Source organism: Rhopilema esculentum, chromosome 17 (assembly GCF_057945365.1).
Source record: "Rhopilema esculentum isolate cy_ngs chromosome 17, ASM5794536v1, whole genome shotgun sequence".
Classification (NCBI taxonomy): Eukaryota; Metazoa; Cnidaria; class Scyphozoa; order Rhizostomeae; family Rhizostomatidae; genus Rhopilema; species Rhopilema esculentum.
In genome coordinates, this window is record NC_142831.1 from 4709622 (window position 1) to 4726346 (window position 16725).

The 16725-nt window shown below is 35.4% G+C and overlaps 2 protein-coding genes across 3 annotated transcripts; one reads left to right on the top strand and one right to left on the bottom strand.

The window, feature by feature from the left end:
• Window positions 1–6502: 6502 nt before the first annotated feature.
• LOC135695940 (proton-transporting V-type ATPase complex assembly regulator TMEM9) lies at window positions 6503–13704 on the bottom strand. Of its 2 annotated transcripts, XM_065215172.2 has the most exons (4): window positions 13548–13704; window positions 9559–9744; window positions 8620–8724; window positions 6503–7765 (listed from the first exon to the last, which is right to left on the bottom strand). In XM_065215172.2, the coding sequence occupies exons 1-4, from the start codon at window positions 13614–13616 to the stop codon at window positions 7619–7621; spliced, it is 507 nt and encodes a 168-aa protein (XP_065071244.2). In that variant the 5' UTR covers window positions 13617–13704; the 3' UTR covers window positions 6503–7618. The 2 variants fall into 2 exon arrangements, with proteins under 2 accessions (XP_065071244.2, XP_088969646.1); XM_089113520.1 differs by lacking the exon at window positions 13548–13704 and having other exon boundaries at window positions 9559–10501.
• A 24-nt stretch (window positions 13705–13728) lies between these two features.
• LOC135695949 (large ribosomal subunit protein uL23m) lies at window positions 13729–15619 on the top strand. The gene is made up of 4 exons (XM_065215183.2): window positions 13729–13889; window positions 14389–14471; window positions 14899–14981; window positions 15280–15619. Exons 1-4 carry the CDS (start codon window positions 13756–13758, stop codon window positions 15412–15414), a joined length of 435 nt encoding a protein of 144 aa, XP_065071255.2. The 5' UTR covers window positions 13729–13755; the 3' UTR covers window positions 15415–15619.
• The last annotated feature ends 1106 nt before the right edge of the window (window positions 15620–16725 follow it).

Consider the following 16725-nt stretch of genomic DNA (forward strand, 5'->3'; position numbering starts at 1 on the left):
ACTATTAAGTTGCTGTTAGTGAGAACGCACAAATCAGCATTTTTAACTAGCCTCGTATTGAGTCAAGTTATCTTACAAGAAAAAAGTGAAGAGTAAATTAAAATGAAACGTTATCTTTCTTCATGTTTACCATTCCCCATGGGCCTTGAACGTTAATATTTCAATTGATTCTTTCTAAAAGCAAAGCAAAAAGAAATTCCCAATACCAAAAAGGTTGCGTCGTAGATTCGAATTGGCTCCATAGAAGCAAGAGCAAAGTTTCAAGATGTAGGTGATATTTAGCACTAAATGGTGACAAAAACAAACAACCAAAGTATACAGAATTTCAAAGAGTAATTATATAGTCAATGAATGTGTAAACAATTATTTTCCTGTATCAAAATTTATTCAACGGACCCTCAGAGTTTGACGAAATTTTGAAATATCAGGGAATATTGTGTAGAAAGCAGTAGTTTTTACTTGCCGGAAGCCCCAATACCCTTTTTTATAAGAAAAATTTCATAAGAACACGAGCTTAAAAATTGGTCAAAAGTTACGAACAAATTGAGAACAAGCTGAGGTTGAGCTACTGTAAAATGCAATTTTTGAACAACTTTTTATCTCAAAAACAAGGATTTTTAGCCAGGTATGGGTGCTTTTTCGGTGAATATTCAAACTTGTCGGCGAATGAAGGTTGTCTCACTCTCTTTGCTGGCAAACCAGACCTGAACACCTCCTCAGAGCGAAAAAACTAGCTATGATACTGCTTACACCCTATTAATTTAAGAACAAATAAAGAACAATTCAGCCTCAGTTTTTCGAGAAAAAAACTAAGTGCAGTCAGCCTGACCTTATATTTAAAGGTTCTTATAAAAAAAAGAGCGTAAAGTTTTAGAAATAGCCAAATAAATTAATAGTAAATCATTCAAATCTTTTCGTTTCTACTTTTAACTTCGCTTCGATATTACAAAGAGGGCAAAGGCGTTGAGAAAAAATAAAATCTCAATTTCAGTCGTTGCTTGATTGTTAACGGCAGCATTTATGCATAATCTAGCCAAATAAATAATTTTGATAATCCTCAAAGATCGCGTTGCCTTGAAGTTCGCAACAGTTTTCTCTTCTGCCAGTCTTTTTATAGGTGGCTTGATTTTGTCTGCATTAAAAGATAATGTAGGCCTAGGCTAGATCCAGAAAAAAACTAACTTCTGTCAGAGTTCAGAAGATGGTTAAACTCGACCACGTCGAAGCTGAAACATCGAAAACTCCTAAATGGTAGAAATAAGAAAGAGATTTGGAGTCATATTTAATAGCTATTCTAAGGGATATGGCTGAGGATCGTCACTTTAAGTGGGCTACATCTTACCTTAAACAAAGATGTGTCACTATGATTTAAGAGGTAATTCCTCCCTCTTCATTAAGCATTCTAAAAAAATACTGTCTTAGATATGTTATCTACTATATATCCTAACTCCAAAAATATAGCCAGGTATTTGCAAATTTTTTGGCTGGAAGTACTGGGGCAGGAGCCTTGTCTGTGTCTTTGACAAAAAGTCAAAAAGTTTGCCTTCAGACGTTAACAAGGTGAGATCATGTCCCCGGGCTCCTTGCTCCACAACTCTGCTCCGCCACCTTTCCACCTTTTGGGAAAATAATCTGCTTGTGAAATCATTGGCACTCAAACAAACAAGGTATCGATGTCATCCGTGGATTCAAGTTATGATCAAAGCACTTGTAACACACGAGCCCATCAATTCTATCATATTTCAGGAGATGATGTACACTTATCATAAAGAAACGGATTCAAAGAAAGAAAGAAACAAGTAACATTATACATTATATTCTTCAGGAAAACAGAAAGAACTCCCTTAAAGGTTAGCCAAGACGAAGATATTTAAGATGATGGATGGGAACGATAAGCCCTGAATTTTTCTTTGAAAAATGATCCATATTTTTCGAATGCATAATCATCTCGAAATGGATTTAAAAGATTCATATCATTTTCCAAGAATTTCACTTGTAAACTAACCAGGTTGCGGTGAGGCATAAGCACAAAGAAGGCGTTTCTTCAGCCATCTTATGGCTAACAACCCTGCCCTAGCGTCTTTTTAACAATCTTCTTTGAAGCCAGAAAGTGGAATTGAAAAGGAAAAGAGTATTGCAGTCCTGCTTAAGCAGTTTGCACATTAGGCGAGGCACCATTTATGAAAATCTAAACACGCGGAATCATAATTTAGAATAAGTAAAATGAAAGGCCTCAACGAAACTTAATTGGAAAAGCCTTAACCAGATGTTCCTCCTGGAATAGAACGACCGATGTAGACTCTTTTTTGTAAGAACTAGTAAATTGAAGTTCAGGCTGGCTGTTCTTGATTTTCTCGAAAATCTGTGGCTGGTTTGTTCTTAATTTGTTCTTCAGGCCTCATTTGCCAACAAAGTGAGCGACACAACCATCATTCATCTGAAAGTTTGAATATTCACCGAAAAAGCACCCACACATGGCTAAAATCCACGTTTTTGAGACAATGTTGCTTAAAATTACATTTTAAAGTAGCTCAGCCTCGGCTTGTTTTTAATATTTTCTTACCTTCGATAAATTTTAAGATCCGTGTTCTTATTAAAATGTTCATATAAAAAAGAGTGCTGTAAGTAAAAAATTAGAATGTGGGACCAGAAATGAAAATGGTATCCATATTAATGCTAACATCTATCAAGTTAAATAAAGCTTTTAAAATCGTAAATTTTCTGCTCATTTCGTAATTCAATCAAAGTCCATGAATTTCCCCGTCAAAAATCAAGTATTCTTCACGAAGCTGAAATAGCTACATTACAACACTGAGTAGAGCTGGGGTCACATTTCATATGGTACCCGTTTAATGCGATGAAATGCTTGATATAATATACAAATTGCTTGAAGACTGTATCAGCCATTCTTCAATTTTTTATTTACCACCTCTATTTAAGAAGACTAATTTCGTGAACATATTAAAAGACCCAACCAATTGGCACTTGCCATCGATGGTAGATTTATTGAATTTTTCCCATTAAAGGAACTTGGGTATAGTAGTTTTTTTGTTTGTTATTCATCAGTTGTTTTGCCGGAATCTTGGACTTACTTACTTGGAAGATCTTTTGATACCAGCAGAAATAGCAGGCAAAGAGGCCATACAAATCTTTAAAGGGCTAAAAATAAAAACAAAATTAACCAGGAAATTTAAAGTTTCATATCTAATATATCATCAGTAAAAAGAAATACGCTAAAAAATCTGAAAACCTTTTGAAATCATCTCGTTTACAGAATTAATAGCTAAACATGGCTTTCTAATAGGAAATTAGCCACCAGGCTCACCTTTCGATTATATAAAGAGGAGAAAAATAGCCAATTGTTTAAAACGATGGAAAGTCACTGGGACTGGAGGGGAAATTTCCCCCTAGTTAGTATGTTGAAGAAGTATGAAACAGGGTCTTACAGTGATTATCCCAGAGACTAGTATGATAATTCTAATTTGCAAATAATTCTTAGAATACGTCCCCTCCCTCTTTTGTGGTTAATGATTTAAAGACATAGCATCCAGAGGACAATTTTACAATCTAAAACATTATCTTGACATATTTTGCATTAGGCTTCTATTTTGTTTCCATTTTTAAGGTAAAATTCAACTTGCTTTTCCAATTTGAAAATCACAACTAGCGTGAGATTGGGAAAGAAAGATGCCAAGTGATGGTACACAAAGCCCACCTTTTCACCTTATTTTAACATACTAACTGTTCGTGAGATCATCCAAAAACATTTTAGCCTCACCTTTTCTTAAATTTGAAAGATTTCCATTTTTCTACATTTATTAGAAATTCTCTCTCAGAAAAATGTCTACCTTCACAAGGTCAAAGTGTAGAACTACTTGGTGCATTTTTCCAACCATATCAACAGCTTCCTTCAAAAAAGTGTCTAACATTTATTCAAAGTTTTGATTTTCAATTCACATCTTTACTAGAATGTCAACTAAACTTGAAAACATGGGGTGGACAATTTGGATAAAAAGGTGATCCCCTGGTAGGATACCAGCAGCTCTTTCAGTGCTCTCCCACATTTGGCTTGTGGTTTACCAAAACAGAACCCTGGCAACAGGGGTGGACATTTCCATTTCGAGCAAAAATTTGGATGTCCAGAGGTTACCCTATGTAACAAAAAGTGGTCTCCAGCAGATAAAAGCCAGTCATCTAAATGCACATGAGATTAAATTGTCCACCCTTGCAGGTTATTGCTGCGGTTTGTAGCATGCAAATGGAATTAACTGAAAGAAAATGTAAGCAAGTGATACAAAGGTAGTTGGTAGGGCAACAATGTACAACATAGATGATCGCTGGTTTGAACCATGCCCACTCACTCACATTTTCTCTCAGTATGTTTTCCTGAATCCTCTTCTCTTGTTACAAGCAGACTTGCAATATGCAATGACTTGCAAAGCTAGGTTGTCAAAGAAAAGGTTCAATATTTTTAGCAACAGTGCTTGCAAGTATTTTTCAATAAGTCTAAGAAAAAAGTAATATAATATTATTCTTCACTCTTTATTGCCTGTGAAATTATTCTCATGAAACTTGCAATTACTTTTCACATATGATGTTTCACAAGTATCCCTCACTCCTTGCTACTGCACTCTTGGTGCTTGAGCCAAACCCTTTTTTGATGGGGGTTAAGTGCAACCGTTTTTGGTATAGAGGGTCCTCTTCCCTCAATTAGTCTAACAAATGAAATTCCTCCCCATATAAAATTAAATGCAATCAGGTTGTAACATTTGTTTGTGAAGTTTTGTCTTCTTATATTCTAGTTTACTGTATGCATTGCAGTTATAAATAGTATTAAACTTAATATTTTTGTATAATGAATTTTGTATGTTGTGGAATTTCAAAATAAAAACTAAACTAAACTGAAGCAAAGTTTAGTTTGGAACACTTCCTTCAAAACAGGAGCTTAAAAACCTGCTTCCAGGCCACATTTGCTCCATGGGTGGCCATGCCACATGTGCCAAAGTGGTCCTACGTACATGTGCACAAGATGGAGAAAAAACAGAATTTCTCGCTAGATGATTTGGTTTCCTGACAGGGGACTAAATATCTTCATCACTCCAGTCTAATAGCAATTAGCTTAACCTTGCCCTACCCACGGGGAGGTAGCATGCTCCGACTTCCAGCGCAATACTACAATCAATACATCAACTTAGTTTTCTTAAAAATTCAACCTTTTTAAAAATTAGACTCTGTTTACGCTATTGCAAATGTATTATAAAAATTGTCCTATAGATATGTAGATATAACAGAAACTTACCACTTGGCTGTTGTCCCACAACGTTAGGTGACATTGGCATTGCAGAATAAATCTAGCATTTTCTGCCCCAGAACTGAATCTCAAAATATAATCTTGATTTTCCTTGGTCATCTGCGAGACAAAATCGCCGTATAATGAACCTTAGTGAAAGAAAAATCTCCAAATAACGAAAGATCTCCAAAGACGGATTTGTGTTTTTCCTCCTTTCGGAATTTGCCGCCATTTCAGTCTGGATGGAAAGGAGGCTAATATTAAAATGCCTTCCGTCGAATCGCCCCACTCTCTCGTCACGAATAAACAACCACAACAAATAAGGCCCTGCCTTGGAGATAAAAGTTTTGAAAAATCCCTCAGTTGCATAATGACTGGGAAGCTTGAAAAAAGTGTTAAGTAATGAAATGACTTTGAAAATCTTGAAAAAGTTAGAAAGTGAGCTATTTGTATTACAACAAGCCCCCCTGAAAAAACCCCTTCCCTCCTGAATCATTAAAATTAGTATGCAAAACGAGCTTTAATGTTACTTTAATGGATAATATAACAAAAACCATTTAATATTTGAGCAAAGGTCTCAAAAAAATTGTAAAATGTATAACGACCCCTCTTTTTTGCAGAGCAGGCCAGTTAAATCGAAGCACAATACAATCGTCTAATTTCCATCTTTCTGTTATTTCTTTATTTCAATTTCCCATTCAATCCAAGACCAATTCCCGCTTCTCGTTTATCGCACATTTTATCATCTATGAGGCTCTCCCAGGGGTTTTCGGGAACAATGGAACATGGCAACAAATGGTACAGGAGCACGGGAACAACATAAATTTTTACTAGTTTACGAGAAACACTATTACTAGTTTTAGGGAAAGAGGGAACATTTTTTTAATTTCAACAGGAACAAGTGAATTTGTTGTTTCTTCAAAGGGAACATGGGAACGAGTACCCATCAGACCATGGGAACGAACATGGGAACGAGACCATCACTGATCTATTTTCTTCAACCCCTCACTTTAGTGTTACCTCAATTTAAATACTAAAGCCATTGTATCTTAGTACTACAGTTGTTGTTGTTGTAAATTTCTTCTGCTTTCATTGCAAATGTGAAATTCCAGCTGACTATACAAGAACAAACTTTGCTTACAAGAAAACTAATAGCTGTGGAACCTAACTGGTAGACAGCAAGAAGGAGCTGAGCGACTGATAGCCTTTAGCTCAATGGTTACTATTTCATAAAATGCCACAATTTTACGAATCATTCTCCTCCAAATAATGTTGGGGAGAGAAGCAAGGTAGATTTATTTAATGACTAAATCATCCCCGTCTTGGGAAAAGTACAGCGTAATAATTATAAGCTCGATGTGTATGCTCTTAAACCCAACAAGGTGATTTCCTTAATCACTAGGACACTCTCTTGTTCCTTTTCTCGAAAAAACAGGGCCTTTATGCTTATATCTATCGGAAGATCTTCTCTAAAAAAAATCCAATCAGCAATCCTTGTAATTCACTATCTCTATTTGAAGCAATGATTAAAATTCGACATTGCCGGATGGTTAATGCACCACAATCCGTTGAGCAATGACATAGTATATCGGTTATCGTATTTCAATATAACAGAGTACAGTAATACTTCTTTTATTAATAATGTTCGATTGTTACAAAGAGCAACAGATAGTGTGTAAAAACAATGCAAATCCGAGTCTTGGAAGAGAAAAAATTCCAGTTGCTCACAGATAGTTCATTGTGACAAAAACCACAAAAGAGAATGCAGGACTAGGGTATCGTAATTAAGGGACAGGTTGGGGCAGTAACGGCGCCACGGGGGGGGACGTGTCCCCCGTTCTCGGCAGGATCAATTTTGTAATTCGTCTAAATCCGATGAGAAGATGTTGGGGGAGGGGTAATATTTTGGCAACGTATTTTTTGTTCTGTGTTTTTACAATCTTTTGTTCCCCCCCCCCCCCGAGCGTAGTAGCTGGCGCCGCCATTGGGTTGGGGGAATAGTTTATAGATATCAAGATTAAGATTACAATACGCCCCTGAGCAGTTGTCCCTTCCAAAACTTGCTAATACTTTCGAAGGAAAAAATTTTGTCTTATAGGTGATAAATTTTTCTCTAGTCACAATTATCTGAATTATAATATTATACATTTTTGATTTAAGTTATATTTTCTGATATTATAGTCTATTATGCGACGTACAAAAATTGTGATTAAAAAGCTAATCAAAGCCCTGAAAGGCATTTATAGCACATAGCATTAAATATAAAACAAGAAATAAAACATAACACGAAACTCAAAATTCATTTACGTTTGATCTTTTCAGTGCTCGTCAATTCAACATGGTTCGTGTTCTATAAACATTTTCTCTTTGTGCAGACAATTTCGTTCGCCATTCGTCCATCTTTTTATCAATACCCTGCATAGTCAGACTCGTGCTACGTCTAAACTTGGGCCTATTTTTCAGCTCTTCTTGTCTCTGCAAAAAGAATCATGTAGTTCTATGTGACAACCAATTGATAATAAACATTTGCTCTCCAGTACTTAATCCTCAGCCTTCCTTCCTCATTCTTCTGAATTCTAATCACTGTACAGTTAGCATAGATTAAACTCTTGAGCAAAATAAAGAACTGCAACAAATACTTGAAATTTCAGCTAATGATCTAGTTTTATATTTGAATTTGTATTTATTACTAACTGACTTCCGAAATAGTTTTCAGGACATTAAAAAGTTGTTGTTATAGAACAGCGCCCCGCCCTATTACTTGATGCTACCACGCCTCCTTATCCTACCCTTATTTTTCACTTTTGTACCACAAAATGGTTGTTTAACTCTTTTCTGTACATTTAACATTAATTTGTATATAATATCTCTTGTCAAATAATTCCTGATACAAAATTGAGATCATATGGGTAATCATCCTGCTCCAACATTAGGAATGTTGAATACCAGACCAAAAAATGTTAGCCCCACTCCCCCCTGCAAATCCATAATATGATTTGTATTCCTTGCTCTGTATTATTTCTTTTTTTATAAATATGTAACTGTTCTTAGCTTTTAAACTTGTAATTTGACTTTGCTTTTAATTTTAGAGTTGAAGAGCCACACTTGTAGTGGATACGCTTGATTGTACCATGATTATTATTATTATTATTATTATTATTATTATATCATTATTATAGTTTGTACTTAAGCTATCATCACTGTCTCGATTCTCATTTGTTAAAGCTCAGATTCCTTGTCCTAACTACCTTGAGCTAAACCAAATGAAGTAAAAATTTATCTTTTACATTTGAGACAAGGAAACATTCTTTATTTGCAAAGTAACAAACCTCGTCTGAGACAACACTGAGAGTTCTATTTCTTGAAACGAGCATTAAACAACCCATGTAAATGAAAAGCACAGCAATGCTGACCAGAACAAGAATTATAATGATCTAGGAAGGAATAAAAATATAACGGAAATTAAAATAATTCATGGAGATAGACCATGCATTAGGGAACTGGAATACAAATGCCTTTTATCTTTTGTCAAAAATATCATTACTCTAATGCAGCAAAAAGAACTTTGTTGAGTTATGGATCGAAATGGTTCACATTCTTTAAAGAACAACCATCAGAGCAATTTTCAACAGTGCAACCACTGGGGAAAATTCCCCATTAGGCCCAATGGGCTCCCCAGTAGTGAGAGCCAAAATCACAGAATTTCCCCAGAAGTTTTGGGCTCTGATAATTTCCACCGCCTTTTGTTGTTTTCTTAAATCAACTTTAAATGACGTTATCTGTATTTCTTGACTTTGTACTTTCTTTTTTTGCAATTGATAAATTAGATTATATTTTATTGCTTATTGATGCAGGGGTGTGGGGTATCTAGGTGTAGAGGAGTGTACCCAGAAATGCTCCCAGAAGGGCGGTAGCATCACAAAGGCCCTTAGGAAACTTTCAGTTTAGGACCCCTCAATTATAAGCTTCAGTAAAACAATATAAAGATAAAACATAAAATGGTGATCAACAGATTTTCCATTCAATAAGACTAAGATTTCAAGCAGGCTTGGGCCCCTTGAACAGGTTGATCACATCCAGAATAACAGCTTCACAGTAAAATAAATATTTCTTCTAGAGGCCCTAAAACTAAAGGTTTAGGGCCCTTAGTTTCCATTCACAAGGTAACTTTAATCTGCTACACTACTGATTCATGGTACAATTATTGGTACAAAGCACTAAACAGAATCAGCCTTAAGTATTTGGTATAATACCCAAAAGATATTTACCTTGATTAGTAAAGTGTTCCTTGCTTCATATGAGCACTGACATCTCAAACAGAACTTCTCTTCTCTCTGCACAATGTGTTCACATTTGCACTGATCAGCCTCTACTGTCTTTATATGGACATTTGTCTTGTTTGTACCAATTTCTTTTGGACAAACACATTTGCATCTCACATCATCATACTGTGCCTGAAAAATTAAAAAATTTACTGTCACCATTAACATCCCACATATACTTTCATATGTACAAAGCTTAAAAAACTGAGATATTCCGTCAAAAATCTTACAAACATTTGTCATTTTTTCATACATTTGAGCATAACATAACAACATTAAAACTGAAATAAAACAGAAAATAAAGTCTAATCAATTAGTCAAAGTCAAGTGTCAACTCAAAAGGCATTTTTAAGTCCAATAACTTATTGAAAGAGTTTTCCCATCTAATACCGAACAACTAAAAAAATGAATTTAAAAGTAACCTTTTAAGTCTTTCCTCTCAAAGTGTAAAAGTTAGTTAAAAAGGAGACAACCATGCTATATTTTCCACAATATCAGAAATGTTGTGACAAAATAGATGTTTAGCATTACAGGTTTTTTACAGGTCTTAAAAGGGATGTAAGACTTGCAGCTTTTGACAAGATCAACAAAATAATCAAGGAGAAATTGCAAAGCCATATACTTCCATTGAGGATAGAGCAATGACAGTGAAGTGCTGTCAGAACTCAGGAGAAAAGTTGGTTTTATTCTTTAAAGATCAACCCCTCTCATAACAAAGCCTCATAAGCAAATTTTGGAGCAAAATCTATTATCATTTTTACATCTGTCACAACCTCATTGCCTCTGCAATATCTTTACATAAGTACAGAAGTATATTCTTGCCTCTGCATTATTTTTCATGGCATAACTCTGTAGCAATAGCCACTTTGCTCACCATTTATAAAATGAGGAACCAGCAGAACAACCTTATAACAAATGGAACAGCAGGCCTGGCCGTTTGTATTTTTATAGGTGAGCTGTGAATCGCTCCCCTCATTTGCTGAGGTGAGCTAAATCAGTAACACATAGAATGTACTTTAAAGAAAATCGACAGATGACTTAATAAGCCCCTCTAGTATCTGTCGGTTGCCTTGATGTGATAGCCGCAGTCAGGAGTATGCTGTTTTACTTCTTTCAATTTGCATTTGCTTTAACCGTGACTTAGGCACCCCCTTTAATTGAAGTATTTAAAAGAACAGACTCTTTCAGTTTCATGTAAAGCTGGCACAACACAAAAACAACAATTATCTTGCAAAACAATCTTTTTGTTGTACAGAATTTGAAAATGGCTTTAAAAAAAAAATTTAAAACAAGCTGAAGTTATACGTCTAGCACTCTTCAGAAAATAAAACGTCAAAACATAGATGGAAAACTCTACGCTAAAATACCCAGTTTTGGATCGAAATAGGCCAATCAGAAAGCGCGAGCACATGACTGTTGAGGTTGTCCAATCAGTGCCGCTTTCTTATTGAAAATGTTACCAACGGAGTCCTAAGGTGAAAACGAACTCACTTATGTCTACACAAAAGCGGTTCGTCATGTTTATATAGTAGATAGATTCACAAACTGCTAGATGGAACGATGATCAGGCTTTGCCAATTATGCCAAACATGTTGCCGTTATAGTTTTCACCCAATTATGGGTTTTTCAGTAAATGCCGCTGGATAGTTGAATTCCATGTTTTGGTTGTCGTTTTTGATGTGCAAGACAGAGTACCTTGTTCTCTTTGAGGGATAGTTTTGTTTCTATTGCTGGAAGGGACCTGCTGTCTTAATATATCCCCAATCTACAATTCCTGCCAATTTCTTCGACTTTCCTTCCAAAAATATTCCTGTTTTATTAAGATTGAAAGGTTCTAACCGCTACAAACATACTTTCCCGTTAACTATCCTTTTCAGAATAGATTGAAGTTTATGCCTATCATAAAAAACCGCCCAACAAGCAAAAAGTTAATTGCAATAAATGCAATGACAGGAGAAATCGCTGTTACAAAAATAAACCAATTAACCCTCGTGCGTTTTCATAATTCTCTGAATAGGAAATTTTAGGGGAGCGATTCTTCCTTCATGTTCTTTTTAGGAGAGCAATTCATAGCTCGCCTCAGGTTGCGAGGGGAGCGTGGAGGCGAGCGCGAGCTATCGCTCGCCTCAAACGGCCAGGCCTGAACAGCCCTGTGACAGGTGGAGCAACCCATTAACAAGCAGAAATTGGAATTGATTGCCTAATTCCAGTTAATTCGACAGGGAGGCCTGACAAAGTTCATCCAACATTCCAAAGTTTGTGTGTGTGAAATAGAGCTTAAATATTGCCAACCTTACCATTGAAATTGTTATCAATTTGTATACAAGGATCTTTCATCTATTGCATAATTCCAAATATATTAAAAAAAAGCCACTTTTAGCAAAATGCCATCTCCAGCCCTGGCCATTTTGAATTCAACGACATTAGTATAAAGCATGCAGATGAGACACCACATTTGGACAGGAAAGTGGGTTTAACCTGGACCACTTTAACCCAAACTAGATTTTCTAGTGTAAATAGGGCTTATGAGTAGGTGACAAAACAGGGCATGACCCAAACCAAAGACACTGTATACCCCTGTCCCAACAACCAAATTACCTAATCATGATTTAATTTTAGGCCCAATGCGGTGCTACTCACAAACAAATAACTTGTGCTGATGCTCCCCTGCAATATTGAACAAACATGTTTGATTGCATTTTTAGTGAGTATGAAACAATTAATTATCAGTAAAATATAGACAGTTGTGGTACTTAAGCAAGCCAAAACTATTAATCTTTCCATATTTCAATTGACTATTTGAATAGAAGTCTCAGCTTCTACAAAACTTTTGTCAAAAAGTTCAGCTTCTATTTAAGGGTGGTTTCTATTTAAGGCCAGGATGTGCATGTAAACCTCACTACAAAGGTACGCCAATAAAAGGCTAGGTGTATGTCAATGTCCATGTGGAATCATTATGATGACTCCCACCCTCCAATACTTCTTAGGCAATTTATTAATACATTGGCAATGATGCAGTAGTGTACATAATCAAACAAACACAGAAAAAGCTTTTTGTGCATCCATATGCAATATTATCAAAATTAAAGTCTACACCATACCAGGCACCGCAGAGCATTGAGAAAAGTGGGTGGTCTAAAAAAGGAGAGGAGGGGTAAAATGGTATAAAAAGAGGCTTTGCTGGTAGTTTATTACTTAATATTTGGCACTCTTTGCAAAAAGTGGGGGGCCAAAGCCCCCCTCTCCTGCTCTGCAGTGTCTGTATACGCCGACAGATGCTTATCCCATGCCAATGTCATGCCAAGAAACATTAACTCTACTCCAAAGATCTTTAGGATTTGGTAGCGACATGGAATGCATCCTGGATTTAAGGGCAGTATATGTTTCCTATTGAAACCTTTTTTGCATTAGATTTGAGTTTGTTATGATTATGATCATTGTTAGAGACGGATTAGAATAAATAAATAATGTTACAAGATAATATAATAGACATTTCCGCAAAATGAAACTAATCCTTGTTTTTGTGAGAGTCCAGCATCACAATCGAATAGAATATAATAAGTGCGGCTTCGAGAGCAGTTCTATCTTTAAAAAAATTGAGCAGAACTGCAGCTTCGCTATAAAGGCAGGTTTTATTTGATGGTGGCTTCTATTCGAAGAAATTACGGTAATGATGCTTGTTGTAAGGTAGGCCATTCCTCAAGACTACCATACATAGGCATATATGGATAGTGGTATTCAGTTCAGTTCAGTTCAGTTTTATTTGAAATTCCACTGGATACACACACTTGTTGCAAATTAGAAATAATCCAAGCATAAGTATAAACAATGTAAAAGGAAGTTAATTACTATAAACGTAACATATAACAAATACAGAGTAGGTATGACAATTCTAAGAGGTGAATTATTTATTTATCACATATATATTTACGTACCTTGGCAAAATATGTAAAGCCATTAAAGGCAAGGGCAAACAAGAATATTCTTTCTGTTGCCAAACCCATCACGAAATGCTTAAATCATCTTTCGCTACGCAAGTTTACTTCTGTATGGACGACATTTTCGAACCAAATATCTGTTTCGAATAGAGGCTACTCCAGTATGGTTTAAAATTGAGGCTACTCCAATGTGGCTGTTTCCAAAATGTCGTACAGTAGAGGCGTAGTTAGATTTCCAAGGCTTCAAGCAAGAATATTTCTACCCAACTGGTTTGTGAAGGTAGTAAGGCCAGGGAAGGAAATCCCTGAAAATCAAGTACAAATGCATGTGTCAATGGAGTGAGTATATGAGCCTTTAAAAATGGCTTACACATCAGGTTTAAACCTTCTCCAGTGTCCAGTCGCTCTAAAAACTTTTCTGCAGCTAGTTTTCCAGAAAAATGGCCCCAAAAGCCTATCTGTGGATGGAATTCCTTTGAATTTGACTGCATTTTAGTAAATATTATTTAAATACTTTCTCAAAGTGCATACCTGCACTTGCGCAGTTCACCGTTCAGCTCAAATTTCATTTAGTTGCCATTTATGCTATGCATAATAAAAGATGAGGCCACACACCACCATGTCTTGGGTTAGTGCATAAAATACCTCAAACATATCAAGATACCTTTAATGAATAAGGGTTAGGGTTTAACATAGGGCATTCTTTGGATTAGCTCCTTTGAAAGAAATATGTACCACTTTCTTTCAACTTATTGTTTCTTTTGCGTCCAAACCCAATTTCAATATTTGTAAGACCACTGCTTTGATTTTAAAGGAACTGATGTTCTCTTTTCTTCAGCATGAATAGAGTTGATATAAAGAATTACATAGAAAAAATATACAATGTCAAAGTCCACAGAGTCAACACAAGAATACAACTAGGTGTGTTGAAACATTACTTGGTGCTCTCCTGTTTAATTTCTAATTTGTTATACGATGCTGCTATTTGTTGATATTTTCTTTCATCATCGTATATGTGTGTTTAATCTTTATAGATAAAATTGATATGCAAGAAAAGGGTTTTTAATATTATATGGAACATACTACATTACATTAAAACAGCATACTACAAACAACACTTAAACACGATAATTGACACTGGAATGAAATAATAAAGGTGGCTGAATAATTGCACTGTGACCTTATAATTATTGTTAATGAAATAAAATCTGATTTGCAAATTTTAATGTTGCAGCAACCTGACCACTTCATCTTTGGGAAATGTCTAAGATCTAATGTTTGATGAAATGCAATAACTGCTTTTCTAGATTTTTTTGCTAGATTAAAAACATATAAATTTTATGTTTAGGAAAAAGACAGACAATAATGAAACTGGATGGTTCTTTAACAAAGAAGAAATACCCTGATTTCAAAGTTGCATATGTTACTTTGGTGAGGACGATAAAATTCTTTCTGTAATTGATAACAAATCCATCAATACTTATCGCAAAGAATTTATTTCATTGAGGTTAGGCAAGGTTTTTGATTTTGTTTGATTTCCAAAACTCATAAATCAAAATAGTTTATTTATCTTATCGTAAGAAATAGTTAATGAAAGTTTACGAAACTGGCTAAATTAAAGTTCCTTGTACACTTTATCTTTTTTTACCATTCAATGCAAAATGCACACCTAAGATTGAAAGATAGCTCATTGATATTTGTTAAAGCATTTATTATCACTTTTCTGTAGGCAGAGGAAACATTTAAATACCCTGAATTATTTGAAAAATCAGAAGAAACAGAAGATGAAATGGTTACCGCTCCAGATGAAAAGCCCCCTGAAAGAGAAATACCGGAAACTTTAAAGAAGTGGTTTCAAGTGTAGAAATGGCAGTGACATTTAGTTGTTTGTTTGGAACTGGCGTTGCCAAGATTTGGGGCTTAACTGGGAGAGATAAGACTAATAAGCAAATGACAGACTGCAGCCAGAGCCTCAAGTGACTCTGTCTTTGAATCCTAGTTAGATTTTATGCTTTAGGCAAATCTTGCAATACTGTATATTTCCTATTCAATCATTGATTTTCGTATGACATCTTAGAAGTCTCTTGTTCACATGTTTTACCTTGTGCACTATTCAGTGGGGTTACAGAGGTATCTGGGACCCTAAGGAAGAAACAGACACATGGCCTCTATTTATGGATAGCAAGAACACCTCCATATAATGGTGTAGAATGAGTCAAACACAATAGCAAGATATAAAAATGGTAATTTTTCTTGTTAGCTGGGTAAAGGGGAGCTGACTTATACAATCTTCAATAAATGAACTTTTAAACTTTTCAAAAATTTGGTGAACTTGAGCCAAATGTCTAGAACCCTGTCCAGATGTTTTTATTTAATTCAAAATTACAGACCCCGATCCAAATTTACTGATGAATTTGCAATAGAAAATTTAAATCAAATGAGTGATAACTTGCTGTTTTACATAATATTTGGACAGTCTTGCAAAGGTGTTCTCTCTTTTTAGTGTTAAAGTATTTGGCATTCTTGCCTCCTATGTGCGAGGTTGCAGGTTTTTTCCAACAGCTTGTTTATTTCTACCCCTCTCCCTCTTTGACATAGAAGAACAAAGTGTCTCAATCTTGTGTTATCTTACAAGCCTTACATACAAAGAGAGTATAAGAAGATTATCTATTTAGAGGGGGCACAAGCCTCTCTTAAAACAATTAGTTGTCTCCTTGAAAACTAACTTCCCAACCTGCTGTCAAACACCAAACCCCATCCACAATAGACTGCATATTATGATCTATCAGATTACTCTTATTACGAAATAATGGCATGCATCTCCAACAATAATATTGATATAAACTTGAACTTCATGTCCAGAATGGGATGCTTGTCATTTTTGGAGAGCTAGCAATGGGGTGCCTATGACAATTGGAGAAATTGAATTCTAACAATTTTATAGAGCAGTTAAGACAAATGCCTAATGCCTTGCTTGGTTTTACGCAAATTCGACACCTTCCCATCCACACCTCTATTAAATTGGTCAGATGCTCTAAGCAAAAACAGCTGAATAGCATAGATAACAACATTGAACTGGAGGAAATAGTAGGGATATGACTTAAGATTAGGGAAAACTTCTAGGCATTGTAGTAGGACTCTTTCATGCTTTTAAGTTCTAGACTGAGACGGTTTG

Excerpts from the sequence above, each read along its gene's own strand:
- LOC135695940 (XM_089113520.1), bottom strand. The coding sequence starts at position 9,888 with ATGTTGTTATGTTATGCTCAAATGTATGAAAAAATGACAAATGTTTGT. Across the intron at positions 8,725-9,558 it reads GGAACACTTTACTAATCAAG|ATCATTATAATTCTTGTTCT; the intron begins GTAAATATCTTT and ends ATTCCTTCCTAG. Across the intron at positions 7,766-8,619 it reads TCAGTGTTGTCTCAGACGAG|AGACAAGAAGAGCTGAAAAA; the intron begins GTTTGTTACTTT and ends TTCTTTTTGCAG.
- LOC135695949 (XM_065215183.2), top strand. The coding sequence starts at position 13,756 with ATGTCGTACAGTAGAGGCGTAGTTAGATTTCCAAGGCTTCAAGCAAGA. Across the intron at positions 14,472-14,898 it reads CAACACAAGAATACAACTAG|GAAAAAGACAGACAATAATG; the intron begins GTGTGTTGAAAC and ends TTTTATGTTTAG. Across the intron at positions 14,982-15,279 it reads AAGTTGCATATGTTACTTTG|GCAGAGGAAACATTTAAATA; the intron begins GTGAGGACGATA and ends ACTTTTCTGTAG.